Source organism: Pyxicephalus adspersus, chromosome 12, assembly GCF_032062135.1.
Source record: "Pyxicephalus adspersus chromosome 12, UCB_Pads_2.0, whole genome shotgun sequence".
Taxonomy (NCBI): Eukaryota; Metazoa; Chordata; class Amphibia; order Anura; family Pyxicephalidae; genus Pyxicephalus; species Pyxicephalus adspersus.
In genome coordinates this window covers 13803780-13831128 of record NC_092869.1, presented here as the reverse complement: position 1 = coordinate 13831128, position 27349 = coordinate 13803780, and the positions used below count along the sequence as shown (strand labels likewise).

At 39.2% G+C, this 27349-nt stretch overlaps 1 protein-coding gene across 1 annotated transcript in view; it reads left to right on the top strand.

Annotated features, from left to right (window-relative positions):
• Positions 1-27349, top strand: part of INO80 (INO80 complex ATPase subunit) — a 77600-nt gene that overhangs the window by 6946 nt on the left and 43305 nt on the right. Inside the window, exons 2-16 of the mRNA XM_072428759.1 lie at positions 10535-10725; positions 11883-12049; positions 12441-12508; positions 12648-12699; positions 13274-13485; positions 14515-14568; positions 16063-16249; positions 17925-17992; positions 18499-18699; positions 19088-19168; positions 20115-20210; positions 20682-20741; positions 23441-23583; positions 25444-25528; positions 26783-26900. Of these exons, the coding sequence (XP_072284860.1) occupies positions 10583-10725; positions 11883-12049; positions 12441-12508; positions 12648-12699; positions 13274-13485; positions 14515-14568; positions 16063-16249; positions 17925-17992; positions 18499-18699; positions 19088-19168; positions 20115-20210; positions 20682-20741; positions 23441-23583; positions 25444-25528; positions 26783-26900 (1735 nt within the window). The 5' untranslated portion in view covers positions 10535-10582. The remainder of the gene's footprint in view (positions 1-10534; positions 10726-11882; positions 12050-12440; positions 12509-12647; positions 12700-13273; positions 13486-14514; positions 14569-16062; positions 16250-17924; positions 17993-18498; positions 18700-19087; positions 19169-20114; positions 20211-20681; positions 20742-23440; positions 23584-25443; positions 25529-26782; positions 26901-27349) is intronic.

Below are 27349 nucleotides of genomic sequence, written 5' to 3'. Positions count from 1 at the left end.
GTACTGTATTCCAGATGTAGCCAGATGAGGATTCACACAGCATATACGTTTTTACGCCAAATCGTGCCCTCTTTGACGCATTGTACTGCACCCAGCTGAGCCTCCCCTTGTAAGCCATTAGACTTTCGTCAATGCTGACATCTCTTTTTGGCACATAGGTTTGCTGGAAATTTTGTAGAATCATCTGAGACACTTCCCAAATTTTCTTCAGTTTTGGTGCAGGATGGGTAGTCTCATCAATTTTTTCATTGTTTGCGAAGTGCAGGTACTTCATGATGAGGGAAAAGCGGTATTCTGGCATGACATGAATGGAGTGGCAATCATTTTATTCTTGGACAAGTACCACTTCTGCACGGGTTTGCTCACAACTCCCTACAGGATCGATCACCAAGCCCAAAAACAGCCAAATGTCATCCTTGGTCACAGGTTCCCACTTTTTGCTTCTTGCAAATTTCAGGTGTGGAGCACCTTGTTGTTGTCCAGCGTGCCTGCATAAAACAAAAAAGGTATTTTAGGATATGTTCTTTTAGTGTGGTGAAGGTTGCAAGTAATATGTTAGCAAACACAAAGCAGCATATATGTTGGCATGAAAAAAAAAAAAATTAGCAAAAAAAATCAAAAAGTTAGCACACACAGAGAAGCATACATGTTGGCATAAACGTTTTTTTAAAAGTTAGCAAACACAGAGCAGCGTACATGTTTGCATTAAAAAAATAGCCCAAATGTCAAAAAGTTAGCACAGGGCAGCACACATGTTGGCATAAATTTTTTTTTTTTAATATAATTTTTATTTTTCCAAACAGTACAACAAAAACGCAGTCTAAGAAAAAAAAAATACAATTCCAGTGTTACTTCACAGCTAGATTCCATAGCATACAACAAACCAAATAAAATAAAATACAAGAAAAGAAAGGAAAGAAAATAAAAACATAAACTCAAATTATAGGCCCAGAAATTCGTTACAAACATTAATAGTGTAGAATCTTATTTGAAAGCAGTATAGTATATAACAATCTATACCGTTCAGGATACTGACAATTAAATTAAATTACGACAGCCCCTGTGCTTAATGTAAATGGGGCTGTTTCACTATGTAGATAGAAACAAGGGTTAGACTGATATGAACTACCTGAGTACATTAATTGCTTTCCACACATTTTAGAAAAATAATTGGGCCATGATATATAACAAATAAAAAAACATAAGAAACAAATTCTTAACAACAATTTCTGTAGATCACAGAAAAACAAACAGAATTAAATTAAATTACGAGGACTTGAGGACTTCCTTTTTTCCTCATAGAAGTTGTTACTGTCAATACCATCATCATCTTGCAGACAATGGAGTCTCACACCTCTGGGAATAATGACCACAGAGAAGCCCCTAGGAGCTTTGCTGCGGACCTCATCAAAACACTCATTACAGTGGTTCAAAAACTAGTATTAGCGACTAAACTATTAGCCACATATTAAACATTTACTCTGGTATATTGCACCAAGATAGACTATAACTATGCATTAAACCAAAGTCAAAAAGAGGTTTCTCACGTGTCCAAGGCACTGCTGGGACTGAATATGGGACCCAAAACAAACAAGAGCAGGTAAAAACTTGTGTTTAATGCGCGTGTTTCTTTTGATGCGACTTTTTCTGCTCCTTTTCCACGGACTGGCTATGTTGCTGACGTGCTTTAGTGTCATTATGCATCCGCTGTTGCCTGGGTTCTTGGCCTGCAGAATGAGTAACTTGGGTCAAGGGCTCCCCTTCATGGGATAAGCTTGTCAGCTCGCCTGGCGTTGCATGTTTTAAATGCTTAAGATATTCGGTTGCTTCCTCTGCCGACATAAACGTGCAATTTTGGCCTTGCTGGTCTCTGATGTGTAGCGTCGCTGGGTAGGCCAGAGTAAATCTGATTTTATGTTGGAAGAGTTCTGAGCAAACCGCACTGAAATTTTTACGTTTGCGCGCCACCTCAATCGAGTAATCCACAAGTATTAACAATGAGTGGCCGTCCATGATTAATTTTCGTTTGGCTCTATATGCTTGAAAGACCAGGGTACGCTCATTGTAGTCCAAATATTTTACTATCACCGGCCTGGCACCACTACGTACAGGTCCCAGTCTATGCGCCCATTCTACTTTACAAGCCTGTGGAATATCCAACAGATCCGGGATAATATTCGCGCACACTTCAATTAGTTGATTCGGTTTTATACTTTCCGGAATCCCTATAGTCCTCAGAATATTTGGTCTGGCCTTATTATCTAAATCATCTAGTCATGAAAGCAGAGAGATCTGCTTGTTTTCCAGTGTAATAATTCTTTCATTTGCTGCCCTTAGCTCATCTTCTAAGGTTGATACCCGTGTTTCAGCAGCAGTTATCCGAGTAGGCTGCGTCTTCATTTCATGTTTTAAAGACTGTACACCTTTCCCAATAGCAGCATCTATTGTTTCTTGCAGAGCTGGTGTCAGTATAGCTGCTACTGCTTCTGCAATTTTAGAACAGTCCGGTGAGCCAGGTATAATCTCCTTTGCAAACACACGTGGTGACTGAGTACTCACTTTTAAGGACTCCTTCCCGGCACCCATCTTAGCTTCTTTCCTCTTCCGATTCTCTTGTCTTAGTGCTTGATTAGTTGCTTTACGTGGTGGCGTTTTCCCCAGAAACTTATACATACATTCGGATTGCTGCTTCCGTAGGGTGAAATGCCTAGTTGAAATGAGTGTTCTGCGGATTTAATAGCCGATTATCTCCTGGGTGCTCGGAAGCCTCCGTCTCTCGTTGCTTTACATGAGGCGCCCGAACCAGAAGTCGGCATAAAATTTTTTAAAAAGTTAGCAAACACAAAGCAGCCATGTTTGGATAAAAAAAAAAAATGCCAAAAATGTAAAAAATTTAGCAAACACAGAGCGGCTTACCTGTTTGTCTCCGCAACAATTTTTTCAATAACTTCATCGGTCAAAAACAACTTCAGGTATGCCAGGGGGTTGTTGCATTTAGCCTCAATTTTCATCCCAGGTGCGCCGGTAAATGGAAATCTTGGCGGTGCGGTCTGGTCTGCATCAAGGTCAGTGGAGCACCATGTGCACACAGCACTGACCTCAGGTTCAGAATCGTCGCTCAGTTCACTTTCGCTGTCTAATGACAAATTTCCTGGTGAATCACTATCCCTCGATTCCACAAGGGACTCCAAATCGCTATTGCTGCTTTCAAATTCCTCCAAAACCACTTGCGCCGGCGAGATGCCTTTTGGATGCCATTTGGTCTCCAGCAATCAGTCAGGGACAATCAAGGTCAAAGACAAAGTGATGAAATGATACGTTCAGGAAGCGATTTATAAGCCATCAAAAGGTCAGGTCAAGGTAAGAGCCAATAGTGGGAAAAAATGTAAATCAGGGCACTGGGCAATGATGCTTGGTGCACTAAAATGTGTATTTATACTTTTATTATGTGTTTTGTACTTTTTTTGTAATTTTTTTTTCTTGCCAGGTGATGCGATGGGGATGTCCCCGCCCTGCTCACTCCCCTAGATCCACCAACGGAGCTGCTTGAATCACCTGGAAGGTGTGAGCGTCACATTTTCCAGGTGATGCGAGCAGCAATAGTAAATTCCAGGGGTGATGCCAGCGGGAAAATTGCCGCTGGCATCGCCCCCCTAATGTACGATTGCTGATCTCATCACCAGTTAGATGTGATGCACCATGCAGAAATCCTCTATGGTGCATCGCCTCTAACTGATAATAGGCGCAGCGCCGTGGCCGGGACAATTTCCCACCTGGCCTGGCCCCCCGACGAACAGTCGCCCCGGCATCGCAGCGGGATTGTTCGATCGCTGCTGGAGCGTGGGGCACAGGTAAGGGGGGCTTCCAAAGTTACCCCGAGTGTTACTCGGGAATACCTCTTTTTGCAAGTTTTTTCCACCCTGAGTCACACTAGGTATGACCACTAGGGGGTTAAGGGAGCATTTGTAATGTGTGAGATTGATATATTAATACGGAGCTTGTAAATTCTAATATGTAGAATTAAATTGTTGATATAAGGCTTCAGTTGAGTGATATAACCAATGTTAAGATGAAAATGAGGATTAAAATTGTGTGCCCTCACCTGCTAGGGCAAAAGCGGACCCAAATTGTGCAGGTCCTGGGTTTGAGGATAAATATTTCTAAACCCAAATGGGAAAAATTGAGGGTTATGGTAGCCAAATGTATACCAAACCATCATAAATGCACCCATTTTTGCTCCTGTCCACCGTAGGGCAGTTCCCAAGAAGTAGAAAAATTGGTAAAATAGATGTGCCAATTGAAGTTAAGGCATTACAGTATTTCAGATGTTTCCATTTTAAAATACAAACATTTCATAGGTTAAACCTGAAAGGTTTATTATAAAAAAAAAATAAAGGTTATGAGAATGGATCTATGTTCAGGTGAATGAATAAAGATTTTCAAAAACAGTGAAGTCATTCTCATATGTAACGTTATGCCTATCATACAATGGGTAAGACCAAAAATGCATAATGATGTAAAAAGTTTTGTTAGGTGTCTCCTTTGAGTGCCTTATAAGAAAGGTTTTAGGGAGAAAATGTCATTTAGACTGGGTGCTTTAGTTGCATTCAGTTGAAAAATCCATTTGGATTCTGATTGCAGTAAATAAAGTGTCAGTGTCACCCCCTCTGGGCTTTTGGGAACATGTTACTGCAAATGATATGAATGTGTTGTCAAAATTGTGTACAGTCCCCACATGATAGCTCGGGGGGGTGGGGGGGGGTGGGGAAGGGAATAAAGGTAAGCGGAGGTGATGTCTCTTTTATGATTTTAAATATCCTCCAGCCAGGCAGTGTCACCCCCTCTGGGCTTTTGGGAACATGTTACTGCAAATGATATGAATGTGTTGTCAAAATTGTGTACAGTCCCCACATGATAGCTCGGGGGGGGGGGGGGGGGGGGGGGGTGGTGACTATCTTACCGGAGTTCATGGTGTAGATGTGTATATAAATTCTTTTGCGCCAAGTGCGTTTGGTCTTTCCTACGTAAAAATTTCCATTTGCATGTGGTCAGATAAATCACTCCTCATGTGTGGAACAGTCTACTCTTTGTTTAAGTCTATGTTTTTATCTATCAGGGATATAAAATCTCATTTTATATCACTAAAACATAATTGCACTTAAAAAGCCTGCTTTCTTTTCTTGCTTTAAAATTCTATTATTCAGACTGGGCAATTAACTGATTGTTGAGAATGTAAGTGAGGAACCCTGCTGGATTAGTACAGTGGAAATAAAACACAAGGGGTGAACTTCAAGGCCGTGCCCAAAATCTGTTCAAACAGTTTTGACACCTTGTGCCAATATCTTCGGATAATAGGGCAATACCACTAAATGTGGACCATAATGCCCTCGGCACCACATCTCCTCCAGCAGTCTGGCGACTCCTGAGGTCACATGCTGTATAAGTGAACTGGAACGTAGTACCATCCGTTAATAACTTATATTTACTTTCCTGTATCCTGTCACAAGATTTATGCCCTGAGCACAGCATAGTGAAGGCCTGGGACTCTGAGAACATCTTGGAGAACTCTCGTGTTCCCATTGACTCAAATATAGAGGTGGGTCAGGGTCAGAGATATTCTGGGTTGCTGGACAACCTGAGAGGAGTTATCCCTGGCCTCTCAGCCTGGACAAACTCCGTCTGATCTGGATGTATGCAGGAGGAGATAACCTTTTGCGGTCTTATAGCTACTACCTTTGCAAATAGCTTTATATCCACGTTTATTAAATCTCAAACACCTGGTGGGATCTCTCCCAGGCCTATGAAGCAGTGATGCAAGGAGTCCTCAAATATTTCTTTTTATCAGCTAAGCCATTTACATAGAAACAGAGATTGGGCAAAAGAATTGCTTGATAGTGCTTTTAGTACCATAGCGAAAATCCATCTGGCCCCAAAGCGTTGCCTGATGGTGAGATTTTGATGGCAGCTCCCCAGCTGCAATATCTCTTTCTAATTGTACCAATGTATAATGAAGATTTTTTAGAAAGCTTTGGCAGCTGTAAATATGATTTAATTAGGGAGTGTCTTGCAGCCATCCACTCGGTCATTTTCCCTTGACAAACCTGATATAATTTTTGATAGAACTCACAAAAAACTGATACCATCTTAAAAGAGAGGTGAACCAAATTCTAAAATTCTAAGACGGGTTCTTAATTTTTGAGTTTCGCATGTTGAGGATTTCTTGGATGTAAGGGCATTAGCAAGAGTTTTTCCTGGTTTATTTGCCCATTCATAAAATTGCTGCACCACCTGGGAAAGAGTGAGTTTGGTTTTAAGATGCATGAGCTATTTCAGCTGCATTTGCAGTTGCATTGCTGAGCATGCTCCTGCCACTGGGATTGCTTGTAAAGGAGTTCAAGACTTCTCATTTGAGTAGCTGCTGGATCATGAAAGCATTTTCTTTCTCTACAGAAACCAGGGGCAATAGGCTTAGCCCTGATAGTGGCCTTGTGAGCCTCCCTAACATTGGCTGGGAAAATCTCAGCAGAAACATTCTCCTTAACATAAGTGCATAGATGCTCTGCTATTGAAATATCTATTATTAGGTTTTTCAAAAGCTATTCATTAAGTTTCTATCTAAATGGGGGAGTAAAGGATAAAAATAGATAGTTCTGTGATACTGAGTATTGGCCACTCAGGGCCCTCATAATGTAAGCTTGGGGGGGGGGGGGGGGGGGGGTCATGATTGAAAAGGGCCCAGTCAAATGACTGTAGAAATCTGCTATTAGCAAAACCAATATATCTTAAAACCAGAGACAGCTATTTGCTGCCCTGTTCGTCTCATAACACATTATACTTGCTGTTGTGTATGTTCTACCATATGTGAGGTCACTCGGACCAGCTTCTTGGCATCTTGGGAGGGCTGACTTTTAAAATCCATGGTTGCACAGAAGGCTTCCAGATCCTCCGGAAAAGTCCAGGCAGTTGCTGTGCGGCAACCTTTATGTGCAATAAGACAGGCTGGGAAACCCCAGCGATAGGGAATGCTCGCCTCTTGTAATAAGGCCATTAGCGTCGCAGTGCTCATCTTCTGTCCAAGTTGGCTTTTGTTAGGTCATGGAAAATGAAAATAGAGGCATCATCAGAATCCAATTTTGAAGATGATTTAACATATATTGAATAGCTGCCTTGGCTGTATAGTGATGGAGACAACAGATTAGGTCTCTAGGGGAATCTGGAGGTGCCCTGGGTACCCGCTTTCCCTAAAAATTTCCACAGTTTCTGGGTTTTGTTTTACACAAGAGATGCTAATGAAACCCTTTAACTGTAAAACAAATGTCTTTCCTGGTTAAACATTTTCCTCTGCCATTTTCTGCCTTTATTTAATTATGTTAATTTTTGTAGCATTACACCACCACCAGCCCGAACCAATGATACAGTGCAAGATGGGTCAATAACACGCATGTTGTTGATTCCAAATTCTGACCCATTCGTTATTTAATGTTCAGCGCTGCATAATATGTTGGCGCTATATAAATCCTGTTTAATAATAATAATTTGTTTGTTGCAGCAGAAATCAAGACTCCTTAAGACAACTATGTAATTTGATGCAAATTTGTACCTGATAAAAATAAACTCCTTATATCTATAGTAACACTTTTTATTGCTTTTTTCATTAAAATATACAGAAAATGAAGTTCCCATTTTGTCTTATTAAATATATTCCCCATCTTTTGTAAGTGTTAGTGGTATTAATAAATTTGAAGTCTAAAAATTGTGAAATTGACTTTGAAGCTTAGTGATCCTGTTCGCTCTGCATCACTTTTACCAAAGAGATCTTATTAAAGAAGAAAAAAAAAATACATTTTCTGGAAGTCAGCTGCAAGTATGCATGGGTCAGAAGAATGCAGTAGTTGCCTCCCCAAATGGTTACTGTGGTTTCTCAAGCCAGCTCACACATTCTGTAGTGACATACCAGGCACTAAGAAAACTATAGCAGCTGGAGAGGGAGAAAGTATTCTGTGCATTAGTAACTTCATAAAGCCAATCATTCCCATTTGTCTTACCTGAAAGATTCCAATGAATGATCCGGGGATTGTAAATAACTTAACAGATGTTTGTTTTGTGGACTATCTTTTTTTTTGTGAGGTATCTTTTCAAATATAAATGACATTAAAAATTTCTGAGAAATGCTGTGTTTCATGTAAATCCACAAAACAACACATCACTAACAGATCATTAGGTTTAATTGTACTTATTGAAAAGAACACTTAGAAAATTATGTTGACTATAGTGGGTAGAGCCGTTTCAGGGAGGTGTTTTTCACAGAATTTTTTTTTCAGCCGGGGGGATGGTGTGGCTTGATGGTAAAAGAGTCGATGGGGCATAACACAAATTTTTTACTGTGAGAATGATTTGTGCGGTGTCAGCAGTGCCATTTCCCTATGATTTGTTTCAGTTTTCCAATGCCTGTTCTATTTCCCCACTGTCTTTAATATGCATCAACTTCCAATGGCCCTGCATTGTGACCCATCATCCTACTGTCCCATGCTTTGTAAAGAGTGTATTCATTTGTAGTAGTGTAAAAATGTAGGTGTAGTTTGCATTACCAATAAAGGAAACACAAGGTTTACTACTTCTGCTGGACTGCCTCCTGGGAGTTGTAACGTTTAGTCTTTTTAGGCGCTTACAAATGGCTCCAAACCACTTTGGTTTGAAGCCAAAATATGCAACACCTAAAATTACTTGCATAAGCGATTACAAGCTGTTCTGATTCAAGTCAGCATGTGCAGGAGTTAATTTATTCCTGGTGGCCTGGGTGGAACCTGGGGTACTGAGCATCATACTGATACTGTGAAAAACATGTATAAAATAAATCTAGTATAAGTATTTACATGACTCAGCACAGCATATGTCAATGTTTTAGAATCATATTATTATTGAGAGCAAAGTAGTACCTCTTGCCCTTCATGAATAAAAACTGCTGCTCCTAAAGTTCCCGAGTCCTCAGGGCCCTTAATACTGTTTTTGATATGCAGTTACACATGCATTTATGTGTTTTTCAAATATACATTAATTATAAAAGCAGGAGAAAAATACACAGAAAAGTTTTGCATTCTACCAATCCTTGGCATCTAAATTAGTGTAGTTTTTTTTCTTTTGGCTGATGATTCTGCAGGTAACTCTTTTCTTATTTTAGGGTAACTATACGTGCCATCATGTGGCATGCACTGTGTTAAAATATGTTTGAAATAGTGAAATAACACTTTGGGCCTGATTTAATTAAGCTCTCAAGACATGGAGAAGATAAACTGTCATGGGGGAACCTTAGTGATCTTGAAAATTATCTGGTCTAAGATTGAAAACATTTGCCAAATAATACATTGTTTTTTAAAATATTTTTCAGTTTTGCTGGATCACCCAGGTGTCTCCCATGATAGTCTATCTTGTCCAGAGTTGGGTAACTTTAACAAATCAAACACTTTTGTGTGAGCCTACATCAACAACTTCCTCTCCCACCCTCTTGTGGGCAAGAGCAATTTTTACATTTAGCCTACTAAATCTGTAGTATCTTTAGTTGAGTTTATCTTAAAGCGGAAGTCTGTTTAGGTAAAAGCACTGACACTGGCTTTATTAGAAAACTCCTCTTTCTGCAGTGTAATTACTACAGTGTTGTCATCTTTGCCACCTCTTAGATGTTGACATTATTGATAGCCCTTCAATAGATTGCCTTGCCTAACTCAGTCTGTAGTCCTCTAGACCAGGGGCCAAGCAAACTTTCATGGCCAATAGGCCATTTCGGGGTGGGCGGGAGCACACTAGGCCGGACTGTGAGTCCCGCCCTGATGGCTCCGCCCACCACCAGGGAACAAGTGAAATCTCTCTTCTCCGTATGCATTGCAGAGGAGAGGGATTTCCCTTCAGGGAGCCTTCCATATTTACCGCGGCGGAAGTATCAACGCCGACTGCGGTAAATAGGGGAGCAACAGCAAGGAGGCGGCACCGGAGCTCCGGCTTCGTTAGTTCCTAACGTCCCCTGGCAGATCCCGTAGCTGCGGGTTGCCGGCCAGCATTAGGCCGGATCGGCCAGGGGGCGTTAGGCCATAACGAACTACGGGCTAGGCCATATCTGGCCTAAACTTTGCCGACCCCTGCCCTAGACTGACAGTATATTGCTTTATGTACAAAAGCTTGTGGAAAAGATATAAAAGCCCTGCTCATTTACTCCTATATTCACCACTCCTATCGAGGAAGGTGCACAAATAATTTAGCTTCCTATTATATTTTGTTTTAAATCTTTAAAAAAATCACCTCAGTTGGGGCACTGTGTATAAAAAATGTGAGTTAACAGTCCTAGATTCCATCTTTGCTACTTTTCATTATGTATTTAAAATATGTTTATCAGTGTTGTTCACAAATACTAAGAAAGGAAATGCTATGTTATCATTTATTACTGTACCTTTGGATTTTACATTTTCTGTGGATCTGTTCTTATTTTTGTTTGCAAGTAGATTTTTTTTTAATTTCTTACAGTAAATTTTTCTCTTTTTCCCAGCCTTGAGCTCTGTGAGGCTCACATTCTGTATGAGGAGAGGTTGAGTCTATGGCCGCAGAGCTAGAAGCCACAGAGGATGGCTGTTCCACAGACCTTGCAAAGCCCCTCTACCTCCAGTACCTGGAGCGTTCCCTGCGACTGGACCAGTTTCTCCGCCAGACATCTACTATATTCAATAGAAACATCTCCAGGTATTCAAATGCATGTGAAGAAATTATGTGTTTTTTTAATTAACTTGCTGTTGTGTGCACATTATTCGAAGAACAGTTTGAAAATCATATTGGAGCATTATTTTTTTTGGGGGGTGGGGGGGGTGGGGTGGCTACAAGCACACAAGGAACAGCACACCATCAGCAATTTTATTTAAAATACAACAATTCAACTGTGAGTTACTTATATTTGAATGTATTTTATTTGAACCAAGTAATAAAAGCTGTATTTATGAAATGGGATATTCCCTCAAACATTCCCTCTTGGGAATTTATTATTGAAACACATGGACCTGGAAGATTCCCATGAGGGAATTTCTGAAGTAATGTCATATTCCCTGTTTATAAATAGCTTCCATTTAGCTTCCATTTATAACATTACTCTGATTTGGAAAAGAGAATGTTTGTACTGTAAACTAGGCAGGCCTTGTTATGGTGCACAATGCTGTCAGTCTGATAGTTCTGTGCACTTTATATTCCACTGAAGAAAAGTGATGCATATCAAATGTAACTGCTGTCTGGTAGGCAATCTAGATCACAAGTACTGCTAAACAACATTTACAAGAGTTTGGCAGTTCCCATTTGTGTAATTCAATGTTGATTATGCTGTTTTCTTCTGGAGTTGATTTTGAAAATATATCTCTAATTGATACAAACTAGATTTGTCTTGCCACATTTATGAATTTGATTATTACTTTACTTTACATAAGTTGGTAAATGGGAATTATATAATTTTTACAGGTTCACTAGTTCATCCATTATCATGTATCAGAACAAAAACAAAGAATTTCCTCTGTCCAAAGCTTTACATGAAAGAAACAAGGGGATGCTGTTAAAAGTTTCTAACTCAGCCACCCATTACAAAACAAGCTTCATTTGATTATTTCCAACCTATCATCAGTTTGTTTTAAGGAATTGTTGCAGTTAAACCATTTCATTGCTGTTTATTTACACAAGGCAGTAAAAACATACCCATATTAGAATAGAAAATAATAAAGTTTATATGATTTATTTAATAAATAATTTGCTTGAAATTTTTACATAATAATTGAAAAAAACAAGAATTATAGACAATGCCCATTTTATATCATGTTTTGAACTTCTTCTGTTATGACCTAACATGCTTACACCACATTTAGTGAGGAAAGTGAGGATGACTTGGATGAGACACCCCTGCTTACAGAGTCTGAGGATCCTTCCATGCAGGTGAAGGAGGAGCCCATGTCACCCCTGCTTGGAGAGCTACCAGGAGATGGTAATCCAGGACTGCCACCTGTTCACTCGCTCAATGGAGTTCTACAAACAGGTTTGTTTTAAACTTTAAATGCATCTAAGTGTATAATAATCACTATTCTTTAAATTGTGTTCTACATTTCAATGTACGACATGTTCACCAATGCACGGAAATGTATATGAAATTGTGCATGTCCCCATTAGTATGACCTTGCTGGTAAATGTTGCAGCCACAGTGAAGCCTGCAACTCCTAACACATGTATATGTGGTTGTATCTTTGTTCAAAATATATTTTTATTTTAAAATGAAGACTCAATGCTACATTCTGTGAATAAATACAATGTTGGAAAAGAAAACTGTATGCCTAAACAATGTGAAATACCACATAAAAGTGTAGTATTATTATTGTCATTATTTTGTACATTGTCTTAGATGATCTTATCATCATGTTTTCTCTCTTTAGAGCCAAAAGTTGAAAGGGGAAGTTTGTATAATTTTTCAAAGTTAAAAAGAAGCCGAAAGTGGTTAAAGGTAAGTAATGGATGTGATTACACTTCATCAAATAGATCTATACTAGTATAAGTACTCCCTTGAGTATACTCAAATAATAGCATTGCCAGGCACTGTTACCCAAGGCAATTCATGTTTATCTGTTTTCTACATTTGACAGCTGGTTTGCAATAAGGTGCATGCTGTCAGCTATCATATATCAAATAGTTTCGGTATCTAGGCAAAGTGAAATATTTTTCTAAATGTTTAATGGACATTTTTTTTTTTACCACAAACTGCTGTTAATTTTTAAAAGGCCCTGTATATTTTAGCAGCAAGCTCTGTACTTTACTAATGATCATATTTCCAGGTATACAGTGACAGAACATAATGGTAGTATAGAAAAAATGAAATTAATTCTAACAAAACATACAACCTAATAATTAAATGATAATTGGAAAATTATTTTAAACTGAAGGAAAACAGTAAACTGTCTGTATTAGTCTGTCATTTGCTATCCCTATTTAATGTACAGCGCTGCGTAATATGTTGGCGCTATATAAATCCTGTTTAATAATAATAATTTAAATATATGTTTCATACATTTTTACTTGCGCAACTTACTTTTATCACCCCATGAATGGGTGTTGTACTTCAGCAGGCTAAACTGGGATGTGCTGTATTTAAAGTGATATAAAGCAAATGTATATTACTGCTTGTATTAGATCCCTAACTGATTCATTACTGTGTGTATTAAATCTATGTGCAATTTGAAAAATTACCATTCTTGCCCTTTGCATCCTAAAGCTAAATTTAAAAAAGTGAAGAAACGAAGGCGGCGTGAAGAAGATCTCTCTGAAGATGAGTCTCCTCATAGGCACCACCATACTAAAGTTTTTGCCAAGTTCTCTCATGATGCCCCAACTCCTATAGTGAAAAAGAAGCATATGACACTAGAACAACTTAATGCTCGTCGTAGAAAAGTCTGGCTCACTATTGTGAAGAAAGAATTGCCAAAGGTAGGTAGAGAGAGCAAATTGTGGTAATTATTTATATTCTCTACAATATGATATTTATTAGACTCCCATATATCTGGTAAAGAGGCCTTATAAGGTGAGCCATGGACCATGTCCGCTGTATGGACACAACCTGCCCACTCTCCTATGCGATGGGAGAGTGGGTAGGTTTGGCATCATGACGTCACTCTGGGGGATATTTTTCCTCCCATTTGAGTGACACACGGCTCCCCGGGCATGTGCGGTCCGGATTCTATGGACTTAGTTGTCTGTGAGGTCCAAAAGGTTGGCGACCACCGACCTAGTTCTAATCTCTATATTTCTTTATATATTTTAAAATGTATTTTTAAAATGCATAGAGTTTTAGCTAAATAATACTTGTAATCAGCCACTTGCAGTACCCATACAGCAGAAGGAGAAGTAGCTTAACGTGCCACTTGTTTGTGCTGTAGTCCTCACGTGCTAATGAGAGCAGAAGAACAGAGAAATTATTCCATTAGTCTCCTTTTAATTTTTGACTAACCTCTGATCGCAAGCCATGAAGGTCACGACAAAGCACTACTGAACAGGGCTGTGCTATAGGTATAGCTGTGTAAATCTCATAATTAAATTTACAGAGTTAAAAATCCTTTAACAGGTAAAATGGTTTCTTCATATGTATTTCATTGATATTTTTTATTAGTGGTTTTCCCTGACCTCTGACTCCTGCATTAATACTGTGGCCCAAATAAACAACCTGAAAGCTTGCTTGTATAACCTGAATTGAGGTTATCTGCTGTGTGTTATAAATTGTGGGACATCCAGCTGTGATGTTCCTGTTCCCTTCAGGATGTGTGTCATTTTAGGAAAAATGGAGCAGACGACCAGCTGATCATTTAGAAAACATATGTTAAGTACTTGTGTTTCCTCAAATTCCTAGAAGTCTTTAGACCAGGGCAGCTTAAGTTTATACATTTAAAAGCAAACAGTTAAGCCAAAAAGAACTCAAAATTTTTTTTGTTGTATTATTTGTAATAATTTCTTTTTTTTCAGGCTTACAAACAAAAGGTCTCGGCTCGAAATTTACAGTTAACAAACAGTAAAAAGGTAACTCACTTATATTGTATCATTACATTAAAATGTTAGAATGTTACCCGTTTTCATCAATAATATTGTGATTAATGAAAAGCCTTATAAATGCTAATACATAACAATAATTTTTAGGGTGTTTTAAAAAAAAAATGGTAAAAACAAAAAATTATCTTCTACACACCTGTAACAAGACAAAGGTGATATTTATAGTGGGAGTTCTTCTAAGAGCCCATAATTGAAAATGCAAATTGTGGACTCCCAGGACCACCTACATAGTAAGAAGCATTGGGGTGGGGTCCCTAAATTTAAATATACCTTTCACAGAACTATAGTTGTCATACTATGTTACCATGTTTGCTTCTCTACCTTGAACCCCTATTTCTCTAAAACAGTCCATCAAAACTCACCTGTTACACATCACTGTGCCCTTCCAGTATCTTGACCCCATTTCTTTTAGTGGACAGAGTTTATGTTCTAATGATGTCATAGTGATTAAATTGTGGAGGATTGTAGCCACAGATTTTCCACACACATTTTTGGTTTCTTACACCTCCCTATTCCAGGGAATTGGAGTTCAAGTGTTAGAAGTTGGCAGTAATGTGTAACAGGGCAGGGCAGTGAATTTTGATGGGCAGAGTTTTTTTTTGTTCCAATGACGCTATAGTAATTAAATCATAAAGGGGATTTAGCCAAAGGGGTCCCCCACTTGCACCTATATTTTTGTTTTCATACACCCTGCCGCTTCAGATAAATCGGGGTTCAAAGAAGAGAAGCAGACAGAGTAGCGTAGTATGACAGTTATAGAATTGTAACTGGTAGGTATACATTCAGGGACCCAACCCCAATGTTCCTTGCTATTTAGGTGGTCCTGGGGCTCCCTAATTTGCATTTTCAATTTGGGACTCCTAGGCGCACTTTCCTTTAAAACAGCAACCCCCCAATGTTGTATTTTCATACTTTTTTAATTTGTCACCCCCATATCTTGCAAGGGAGCTAGGGAGTTTCTATTTTACTAGTGGCTGTGAGGGTCCCCTGTGTAACCTGCAACTTTCAAGTCATTACGACATACAGTTTAGAAGATATGAAGGTTTGTACACCGTGATTTCTATCAGTGTTGCTGCTGCTGATGTCATTGTACACGCCCACTTGGGCGGATACATTTTAGAACCAGCTTTTTTTTATAATAGGAATCCCAGCTCGTAGTATAAGATATGGGGGCACAGGCTGCTTGTGTGCCACTCCCATCAAGGCTGTGCTCCCCGCCAACCTCTCATCGGCAGCAGCAATCCTCTAGATTTGAGCACAAAGCAGCCTCACTGAGATCCGTTCAGAACATTAGAGCTGCCGGGGAGGCACGGCAGCTGGGCGGAGCAACCGGCTAAACCCTTTTGGGGAGTACTGGAGTTTTTCTCCAGTACTCCTTTTCCACTGATTGTGTGTCTGTATGTAGTTTGATTTGTGTTTTAAGGTTTTTTCTTCAGTAATATTCTTTTTTTGGTTTTTAACCAGGCTAAAAGGCAGCAGAGAAAACTGAACTTCTTAATAACACAGACAGAGTTATATGCTCACTTTGTCAGCCGCAAACCAGAATCTGGGCCTGATGAAGTACAGGAGGAGATTTTACGAAAGCTGGAGGACCATTCAACCCCCCAACATGCAGGAAGTGCCTCTTCATGTATCATACAGGAAGATTATGGTATGGAAATATTACATTACTAACATACCATGACAGTGATTATTGCATTTGGTATTTTGATTGAGATTTCTACCACAAGAATAACCACTGATATGTGAAAAATGTAATGTACTGTGGTAAAAAATTACATCTAGACTGCACTGTATAATTTTCCTTTATCTGGCTTTATTTTTTCTTTGTGACAACTTTCACTTGACTTGTACCACCGTTACAAATTTTATTGAAAGCCCAATTATAGCCTAAACAATTTTTTTTGGTTTTAGTGCGTTTTTTAACTATTTATTCTGCTTTAGTGCGTGTAAGGTTCAGAGGCTCTATTGCTGAAATCATCTTTATACTATCCAGTAACTCTTGAAAAAACAAACAAGTATGTGGGGCACGACAATTGTGACAGCCTACAGATCCAATTAGAAAAAATATTGCTGTTCAACATTTCTGACATCTTTACTATCCATACCAATCGATACAACGTTTTGGAGACTTGATGGTCGCCTTTGTCACAGCAACAAATATTGATAGTATATGTTGCTGTCTGTTTCTCTGTTGACAAGGTTATCCATCACTTTCTGGGAAAATTATGGGAAATCTGGGGCACTAAAACACATTTATTCTATGTTGTGAAGGGGTTATAGCTTCTAACTATGAGGTACCAGGTGGCAGGAAGCAGCTCCTTCTGTTCTCTAGTAGGATATGCTGTCATCTCGGGGTCAGTTGTCTTACCCTGTGTAGAGTTACAGCCGCGTGGCAAGCCTGGTCCTGGAAGGGCAAGTGGTAATACGTAGGCGATGCTGTCTGTGTAGGCACCTGCAGGCCTCCGTTCTTTAGCGCGGTGCAGCCCAGGCGTGCAGATGTGGAGCTGGTGGCAATCTGTTGGGCGCACGATGAGCAGAAGGATGTCACTGTCTTTGTAACACCAATGGAGGCACTTTCCCAATTTTGGTTCTGTCACAGGGACAAAAAGTGAGGGAAGAACTTTTGTGATCACAGACAGAAAAATTATGGCAGAAGTTTTAACCTGAGAAATGTCAGGCAATAGATCACGGGCAATACCCCATTACTGAGTTGATGGTTAAAAGGGTACCTAAACTCAGAATTTTCACTTTACATAAAAGGATAGACAACCCTTTTATTTAAAGTAAAAATTTTGTTTGTTTTTGTTTTTTGAAGTGCAACGCCATTTAAAACAAAAAAAGGTGCCGCACCCCCCCTTATTCTCGATCGACTAGGCGATGAAGAATGAATGTATCCTGCATCCCGGAGGCTCTTGGCTGCTCCTTCTGTGCATGCTCGAGCATCTCGATGTAGGAATAAGAACATAGAAGAAGAGAGGAGAAGATGGAGGCGCCTGGCACTCCCTCTGTGCCGGCCTGAAGATAGATACTGGGACGGCGCGGGACCCGATGGAGAGAATCTTCCAATGGATAGACTGCTCTGTGGGATTGAAGGCAAGTGATTTTTTTATTTTGGGGTAGTTTTGGGTTTACTTCCGCTTTAAGACTAAAATCTTATAATGTTTGTTGAACCTGTTATTGCACTTACATACAAAAAAATAGCAGAACAATTGTTTTTGATTTTTTGCCCATACAAATTGCCATTTTTTTATGTTTTCCAGAATTTAGAATTTACATAAATGTATCATGACTTAGGCTTAGTCTGCTTAACTTTATGATTTCAGACAGTGACTATTTCAAATCTCAAGCATTGAAGAATGCAGAGGAGGCTTTTAGGATACACCAGGCACAGGTGAGATTTCTATTGGTGTTGTTTTTGAGTGGCCCTTTTTTAGGTATCGCTTCATTTGTTGTTGTATCCTTTTGGGAAACCATTTTTTTTATACTGTGAACCTGGTTATGATTTCAGCGAAAAATGTATTTACTGCATTGCTATGTTACTTATGTTATTTAGGAAAAAAATCTACTTCTTTGTAGTACTCTGCAGAGCCCCCAATATAGGAAGAATCTGCCTTTACATATCCTTAATATGGAATATAGAATTTCATATTCCTTTTAAAAGGTGCCCACACATTGAAATCCCCATGATAATTTCTTACCAGCATCTAGAGGTTAAACTGGTACTTTGAAAGACTGCCATAAAGAAACAAAAATATTAGACAGGGAAAGAAAAAATAAATTGTAGTGATTATTTGTGAATTTTACTTTTTTAGTCAGGTCCCACTGTATGAGCATTAGTATGTATGTAGTAAGTTCATAAATCGCCCATCACTTACTTTTAAATATGCTTCTTTCTAGACAAAGTCTTTTGATGAAGATGCCAAGGAAAGCAGAGCAGCAGCTTTAAGGGTGGCTGAATCAACCTTTGGAGAAAGTTACAGTCTGGCTAATCCTTCCATAAGAGCAGGAGAAGATATTCCCCAGCCCACAATTTTCAATGGAAAACTTAAGGGCTACCAACTAAAAGGCATGAACTGGCTGGCAAATCTTTATGAACAGGTAAGGCAATGATGATTATTGCCTAATGAATAATTCCTTCACACCAATATGTAAATTAATGATTTATTGTTAAGCTTCAACTTTAATGATTAACAAAAAGTACTTTATATTGTGACCCTATTTTATTCGGTAGAGCCCGGAACAGTTAGAACCTCTGTCATGTTTTTATTGCTGTCTCAGTCTACCTTTTTAACCATGGTTAAAACTGATTACTTTTATCCATTCCCTAATCAACTAAAGTTCCTATAACTTTAGAGTTTTGTTTTATGTTGAAATGTATTCTATGTAATATTCACAATTTTTCTTTATCAGACTCCAAATATTGATTAGTTGCATCACAAACTCAAATCAAGTAGTTTATGGCTATAACATATTTTTGTACTTTGAGGGTATTAATGGAATATTGGCTGATGAGATGGGCTTAGGAAAAACTGTGCAGTCCATTGCTCTGTTGGCACATCTTGCAGAGGTAAGGTTATTGTAGTTGACCCATGAGTAAAACAACATGCATAATAATTAGCGCAGTTGGGCTTTTTCAGTATGTATTTATTTGTTTCAGTCACAAATTACATAATGTTGAATGTGATAACAGGTATGTTATAGGTTTTGCAGTGCCAAGCAGGTCACTCTCCCAAACTTTAACAAAGGAGGGCAATAATTTTAAATAAATAGGACATTCTAAGATTTTCTAACAAAGCCAAACACAGCCAGGCAAAAAACATTATTGGGAATATCAGCTGTTTCTTATCCTTTATTGCCAAATGCCTGTTTGTTTATTCCCCATTGAGGCATTATGAGTTGGCATTAAACAAATAGGGAGGGCATGGTCCAGTGTACTGTCTAAGGCTGGGTACACACGTCCAATGGTTCTCGGCCGATATCGGACGAGAATCTGGCGTGTGTACATCCCCCGCCGTCCATCATCTGAACGACTGTCCTGGCAGATTCACGGACGACGAACGATCCTAATGGAAGCGAAGGGGGGGGGAGCCACCCTGTCGTTCTCCCCCTGCCCTTTAAATAGAGCAGAACAGTGCTGTATGTACAGCACTCGTTCATGCATCGTGCAGTCCTTAGTCGTTGGAAAGGACAGTTAAAGAACCTTTCCAACGACAATTTTTGCACGTGTGTATGTAGCTTTATCCCACTATTTCAAGGGCTATCCAAGAACATACGGGTCATTTTAAATACTTCCTCTTGTTCTTTTGGCTACCACAATTTGTCCTTGAAAACTTTAAAGGTTAAAGCAAAACAAATAAAGGTTAAAACAAATAAAGGTTTGTGGATGCAAAGTCAAGTGTCCTTTAATTATCTAGAAAATGTCATTTACACATGTGAATGATGTCTGTTCTTTGTGACCACTTGTTATTTTATTAAAAAAACATAACAACCTTCACTCATGTTTCTTTATACAGAGAGAGAATATCTGGGGTCCTTTTTTGATTATTTCACCTGCCTCCACACTGAACAACTGGCACCAGGAATTTTCCAGATTTGTGTCCAGGTTTAAGGTAAGGAAGAGCAAAATTTCATTATACTTGCAATCATGCTATTAAAATAAACATTTTTTTCATGTAGTATTTTACATCTTTAACACTTTATCATTATCATTTATACCAGGTATCCATTTATTATATAAAATCTTTAGTTTACCAATAAACATTTATCTTGGGATAAATGTACAATGCCCAGTTTGCTAAGCATGCTTTGCTTTCTGTTCTCAGTGTGCATTGTGATCTCTTGTCTTTTTCATTCCCTAGTCCTAATATATAATATTAATATAATCTTTATAGAACAGCAGTAGTAAAATCTTGCCAAAAGCTGATACTGTTAGAACTTGCCACCTGCTAACTGCATGTGGGAATTATATAATGCTTTTCTATGGAAATTTATATTTACTCGATTATAATGGTAACAAGTAAAAAAAATTATATTCAACTATCATATAAATTTTCTTTTGTGGTGTTGTGTTAAAATTTTAGGTGCTGCCATACTGGGGCAACCCTCATGAAAGAAAAGTCATCAGGAAGTTTTGGGGCCAGGTAAGCATTATTATTATTAAACAGGATTTATATAGCGTCAACATATTACGAAGCGCTGTACATTAAATAGGGATTGCAAATGACAGACTAATACAGACAGTGATACAGGAGGAGAGGACCCTGCCCCGAAGAGCTTACAATCTAGTAGGTGGGGGATTTTCACACCCAATAGGATGGGAGATATGTAGTGGTGGGAAGTAGTGATGGTTTCAAAAGACAGAAGAAGATGGGTAGGCAAGTTTGAAAAAATGGATTTTGAGTACTCTTTTAAATGAGCAGAAAGTAGGAGCAAGCCGAATAGAACGAGGAAGACCATTCCAGAGAGTTGGGGCTCTAGAGAAGTCTTGGAGCCGTGCATGTGATGAGGTTATGAGTGAGGAAGTCATTAGTAGGTCATTGGAAGAGCCGAGAGAGCGGAAGGGGGAGTATTTTTTTACCAAGTCAGAAATGTTAGTGGGACAATAACTGTGTAGGGATTTGAAGGCAAAGCACAGGAGCTTGAATTTGATTCTAAGGTGAAATGGAACCCAATGGAAAGAACTACAAAGAGATGCAGCGGAAGAGGAGCGGAGGGAAGGATAGATGAGTCTGGCTGCAGCATTCATGATAGATTGTAGAGGAGAGAGTCGGGTTAGTGGAATACCAGAGAGAAGGATGTTACAGTAGTCCAGAGGTGAGATGATAAGAGCATGTACAAGGAGTTTGGTGGTCTCAGGGGACAGGTAGGAGCGGATTTTGGAGATGTTGCGTAGGTGAAAGTGACAGGACCTGGAAATGTTCTGAATATGGGGGGTAAATGAGAGGGCCGAGTCAAAGGTGACACCAAGACAACGTGCCTGAGGGGAGGGCCGAATAACAGTAGTGTTAGCAAAGTAGTGGTGTTAGGAAGCAAACCAAGAGAGAGCAGTGTCACTGATAGCAATGAAGCACATGATTTGTATTAGAAGTGGGTGATCAACAGTGTCAAAAGCAGAGGAAAGATCAAGGAGAAGGAGCAGGGAAAAGTTGCCTTGAGACTTAGCTCTGATAAGATCATTGGCCACTTAAGTAAGGGCTGTTTCAGTGGAGTGGGCAGCTCTAAAACCAGACTGGAGGGGGTCAAGGAGAGAGTTGGTGCTAAGGTAATGGGTGAGTCTTTAGTAGANAAGGGGTTCAAGAAGTTTGGAGACATATGGGAGAAGGGAGATAGGACGTTAGTTGGAGGGTAGGGAGGGGTCCAGTGAGGGTTTCTTTAGGATAAGGAGAATTATGGCATTTTTAAAAGCTAAGGGGTATTTATTAGTAGAAAGGGAGAGGTTGAATAGTTCAGTTAGGGCATGGGCCAGAGTGGAGGAATGGGCACGGAGTAGATCAGAGGGAAATGGGTCAAGTGGACAGGTAGTAGACGGAGATGATGAGAGAAGATTTAATACTTTGTCCACAGTAACAGGGCTGAGGGAGGCCAGTGATGATTTACAGGTGGAAGGGGTTGGTATGGTTGGAGTGGCTCGGTGGGCAGAGACATCATGTCTAATTTTGTATAATTTATCTCTAAAGTAGGTGGCAATGTCTTGGGCAGAGAAGGATGTTGTGGGGGGAGCAGGTGTGGGGTTTAGGAGAGAGTTAATTGTAGAGAAGAGGTTGCGTGGGTTGGAAGCTTGAGAGGAAATGACTGTGGAGAAAATATTGTGTGTTAAAGCTTCAAAGCTTGGCTTTCTAGTCCATGAAGTCTGCTCTGAGGCCAGATTTCCTCCACTTGCGCTCAGCTGTTTGGTGTGATTGTTGTGCCAGGGTCAGGGGTTGGCAGGGCGGGGGTAGCGGAAGGTAGCAGGAGCAACATTATCCAAAGCCAGGGAAAGTGGTTTAACATGGTGGCAGCTTCATCTGGGGAGTTGATTTTGGAGAGAGAGGGGGTTAGGGGCGCAAGGCAGTTTGAGAAAAGGTTGTGGTCAAGGTTACCGATATCTCTCTGCCATTGACCAAGTCTGGGATGTGGCAAGGGAGGGCAAGGGTTTGATAGGTTGAAGGTGATAAGGTTATGATCAGAAAGGGGAAATGGTGAGTTGTCAAGGTGGGTGAGGTTGCAGAGTTTGGAAAATACCAGCATCAATACATTTTGCTTAACAATCATCATTAGAAATTGCTGGTGCAATATGATTGTTATTAAAGTGCATATAAACCCAAAAGCAAAAATATAACATTTCAAAAAATATGTTTTCTGTTCTGTTTACTTTCACCTGTCAATCCTGCAAACACTGTCCATGATAGGAATGCACTCTTTACAGCAAAACAAAAAAGGCTCTTCAAAAAAGCTCTGCTATCACAAAATCACAATAAATTAGTTTGTTATATGTTACTTATATGTTGAATGTTTTAGCTAAAATATAGTTTTATATTATAGTGTTTTTTCTTCATGCAGGGAAGGATATTAAACTAATCTGATGTTTGATTCTATTTAACATATCTTTCACTGTTTTTCATAAGTTAAAGCTTTCTATGGCACAGTTTTGTGACCTGCATTAAAATTAGGCTTCCTTGCTCTGGTAGAAATATAGTACAGGTTACAACAAACATTTTTATGCAACAAATGCATACTAGTTAGTAGCCATTTAAATTAAAATGTAAGAATATATATCTTGTTTTAGAATATTTATAAAAAAAAACAATTACAAGCTTTCAAAAAAATGATCACCATTGTCTCTTCTTTTTCAACCCAACAGAAAACATTGTATACACAGGAAGCTCCTTTCCATGTGGTGATCACCAGCTACCAGCTGGTAGTGCAGGATGTGAAATACTTCCAGAGGGTTAAATGGCAATATATGGTGCTGGATGAGGCACAGGCCCTGAAGAGCAGTTCTAGGTACTGTTTTGGATTGCTGTGCTGTTTTTTGTTCAGAGCTAGGCATCCGATTTGGGGATCTTGAATCTCAGTAGGGTCTTTCTTCTGGATGTCTCCGGATGTACGAAGAGTCCTGACTTATATTATCACATAGGATGGTTGTCATACCCCCTGTGATAAATTTTAGTTAAATTTAATATTAAAGGTTGGCAAAGATAAGGTGGTGTTTATCATTTATTTTTGTCTAGTCCCTGGAAAAAGGCTGCACTACTATTTATTACATCTGGTTTTATATATTTGCTCCTTATACATTATTTTTCAGAGATGCCCCTGCCCCCACTCATAAGAAGTGGGCACAAGTGAAATCAGACTATTATATCTTTACCTCGATAAGTTTTTTTTTTTTTACATGGACAGCCCTGTTATTGTTACCTATACTATTTGTATGGCCCTGAAGAGATGTAACTTAATTCTCTCTTGTTATACTTTAAAACATGAAACTTAAAGCTTACCTAAACTCAGAATTTTTACTTTACATAAAAGAGTAGACAACCTTTTTTTTTTTAAAGCAAAATTTTGTTTGTTAGTGTATTTCAACACCCTTTAAAAAAAAAAAAAAAAAAAAAAGGAATTAAGGATGCAGCACCACCCCTTTAATTCTTGATCGCCTAGGCCAGAGGTCGGCAAACTCCGGCCTTTAAGCCAGATTTGGCCTAGCCGGTAATTTGTTCCGGCCTAAAGCCCCCTGGCTGATCCGGAGCTGCGGGTTGCCAGCCAGGAGCTGGATCCGCTGGAGCTCCGGAGCCGCATACAGCTCTTGAGCCTTCTCTTGCTGTGGCTCCCCTATTTACTGCGGCCGGCGTTAACACTTCAGCCGCTGGGGTAAATAGGGATGCCCCCTGAAGAGAAATCCATTTCCTCCGCCATGCATAGGGAGGAGAGGGATTTCCCTTCAGGGGGGGTTCTTGGTGGGGGTGGAGTCATTAGGGCGTTACTGGAGAGAGTGTGCTCCTGCTCACCCCTGAAATGGCCTAGTGGCCACAAAGGTTTGCCTACCTCTGGCCTAGTCGATCAAGAATGAATGGGAGCGCAGATTTCTTCCGGGATATCCCATGAGACTCTTGGCTGCTCCTTCTGCGCATGCCCGGAGACAGATACTGGGACGACGCGGGACCCAATGGAAGAAACCTCCCGACGTATAGACTGATCTGCGGGTTTAAAGTTATGTGTGATTTTTTTGTTTTGGGTTTACTTCCGCTTTATAGTCCATCTTTACATGCATACATTCCTAAAGCAAAACAACATTTTTTAAAATGTCGACATGCTGGCTTTTTTTTTATGACAGAAGAGACTGTGTATGTCTTTCTTGTCATAAATGCTTGTACCTACCTGTTGGCACAGCACAAAAACTACCTGCTGGCACAGAACAGTCCACATACAGGGAAGTTACCTAAGCCTTGTCCAGCATTCAAGAGGCAGGCCAGAGACACAGAACCCAGAAACAAGGTGCGTACTGACATTGCAGCATTGGAGGGGATCATTATCTAGGATAAATCTAAAATAATGTGCAAATTTGCTGCCCCCAGGGTGCCCAAAATTACAGAATATTTAGGTTTGTCCTCGGTGACAGCTATTATTTTGGGGTTATATTGCTAGTGTAAATTTATTTTTCCACTTATCAGGTATGTACTGTTTATTTTCCAAAGAAAATAAAAATGTTAGTATAATAAAATACATTGTCCAGTTTAATGCTCAGTGATTTCTGAGTACTTAAATATGCCTCACTTAATTTTACCTCTTCCATCTAACTTACAACTTTCTCTTTCCATCTTTGTCCTTATGAAGCTGACTAACACTAAATGTTATTTTTCAAACCTCTAGTGTCCGGTGGAAGATTCTGCTACAGTTTCAGTGTCGCAACAGACTTCTGCTAACTGGCACTCCTATTCAAAACACAATGGCTGAGGTATGTTAAATGCAGCACTTGAGACTGAAAGATGTGAGAAGTCAACTAATCTGCTATTTTTGTACATTGTGAAAATTTGTTTACATAAATCCTACAATTGACAGGAAAGTATGAGATTATTGAGGACAGCAATCAGCCAATTTTACTATATACATCTTGCCAGTACTGGGTTGGTCCCCTTTTGCCTTCAGAGCTGCTGTTATTTTATTGGGAAATAGATTCAGCAGGGGCTGGAATTATTTCTCATTTATTGTTCATTGTTCCATATTGACATGACAGCATCAAGCAGTTGCTGCCAATTTGTCAGCTGTGCATTTTACACAGAGCTGCAGATGCACAGCTCAGTGCAGAATATAGAAAATATTGCAAACTGACTGGTGAGTTTGTCCTTGCTGACCCTTTTGCAATACAGGACCAGCCTGCTTAATATTTTAATTTGTAAGTTTAGTTCTGCTGTAAAAGCCAAGTCTGCATGTCAACGTGTTTTACTTGCAGTAAATGTTAAACTATTGAAAACCAGTATATTTAATCCTCACTAGGTGGCAGTGCAGTATTAAAAATTATTTTGGATGATTTTTTACAAGCGGCATTAATGCTGATTTAAAGTGATTATGAATCTCAAAAAAAAAAAATGAAAAATTTGGGAATCTTTACCTCGGTTTAAAAAATTGTGTGAAAAAACGGTTTCTGTTCACTTTGTGTAGCTAATCATGTGCACAGAGAAGTGAATACTCACACAGTGTTTTTGAATGAAGATTCATAACTTTTGGCAAATCAGAGTTCTCGAGTTTACAACTAGATACTTTTGTTGTTGTCTTGACCTTAAAAAGCTACTTAAAACATAACTAAAACTACAACAAAAATTGGGAGCAGGCAGGTTCTTCACAATAATTTAACCAAACTTGCCTTTCTTTGCTTTGTCACCGGTGTCAATATTTCCACATTCACACTTTTCCCTAAATGCCTCTTTACTGCTTCTTTAAGGTATAACTTCAGCATATTAAGGTTATGCAGTTTAATTATTTATTTATGAATAAATAATAGGTTTAAAGTTGTCCCTTTTTGCCACATATTGCCACTACCATTGACCCCATTTTGTATAAGTTTTTGCAACTTTGATAATAAACATAGGCTTTAGGTAGATAGACTGAGGTAGACTTTATGTTATGAAACGTGAATAGGCTGTTATTTCCCCTTAAAAGCAATTATTGTTTAATTAATAAATTTGTTAATGTGTTTCAATATTTTTTCAAGCTATGGGCACTTCTGCACTTTATCATGCCTACACTGTTTGACTCTCATGATGAATTTAACGAGTGGTTCTCTAAAGATATTGAAAGCCATGCCGAGAACAAGTCTGCCATTGATGAGAGTAAGTTTTTTTTTTTTTTTTTTTGCTTTTAAACCTTTTATTTCTAAAATGGATACAGGCTACTAAATTGGGCAATGCAAACAGTACTGCAGTACCCCTAATCATATATCTTTGACTGGCTGTTTAAAGTGAATTATTGTACTTTTTTGCACTTTTTTTTTAGCATTTTCTCTTAACTGAGCATTCAAGCCAGTTAGTGAGGACCTAATACAGAGGAAGTATTATCTGCTCTACGTCTCAGCAATAAATGCAACCCTGGAATCTTGCCACACTGACAGGCTAACTGGTGGGCAAATTGAACAGTGGGGTAACGTAACAGTTAAAACTCAAACAATAGCAAAAACTTATTGTTAGATTTACTTTAGATGAGTACTGGTAGTCCCTGGGTTAAGGTTATCCGAACATACGAACGGGGCTTCCCTGCCCGCTCGTGTGCAGGACGGATACCC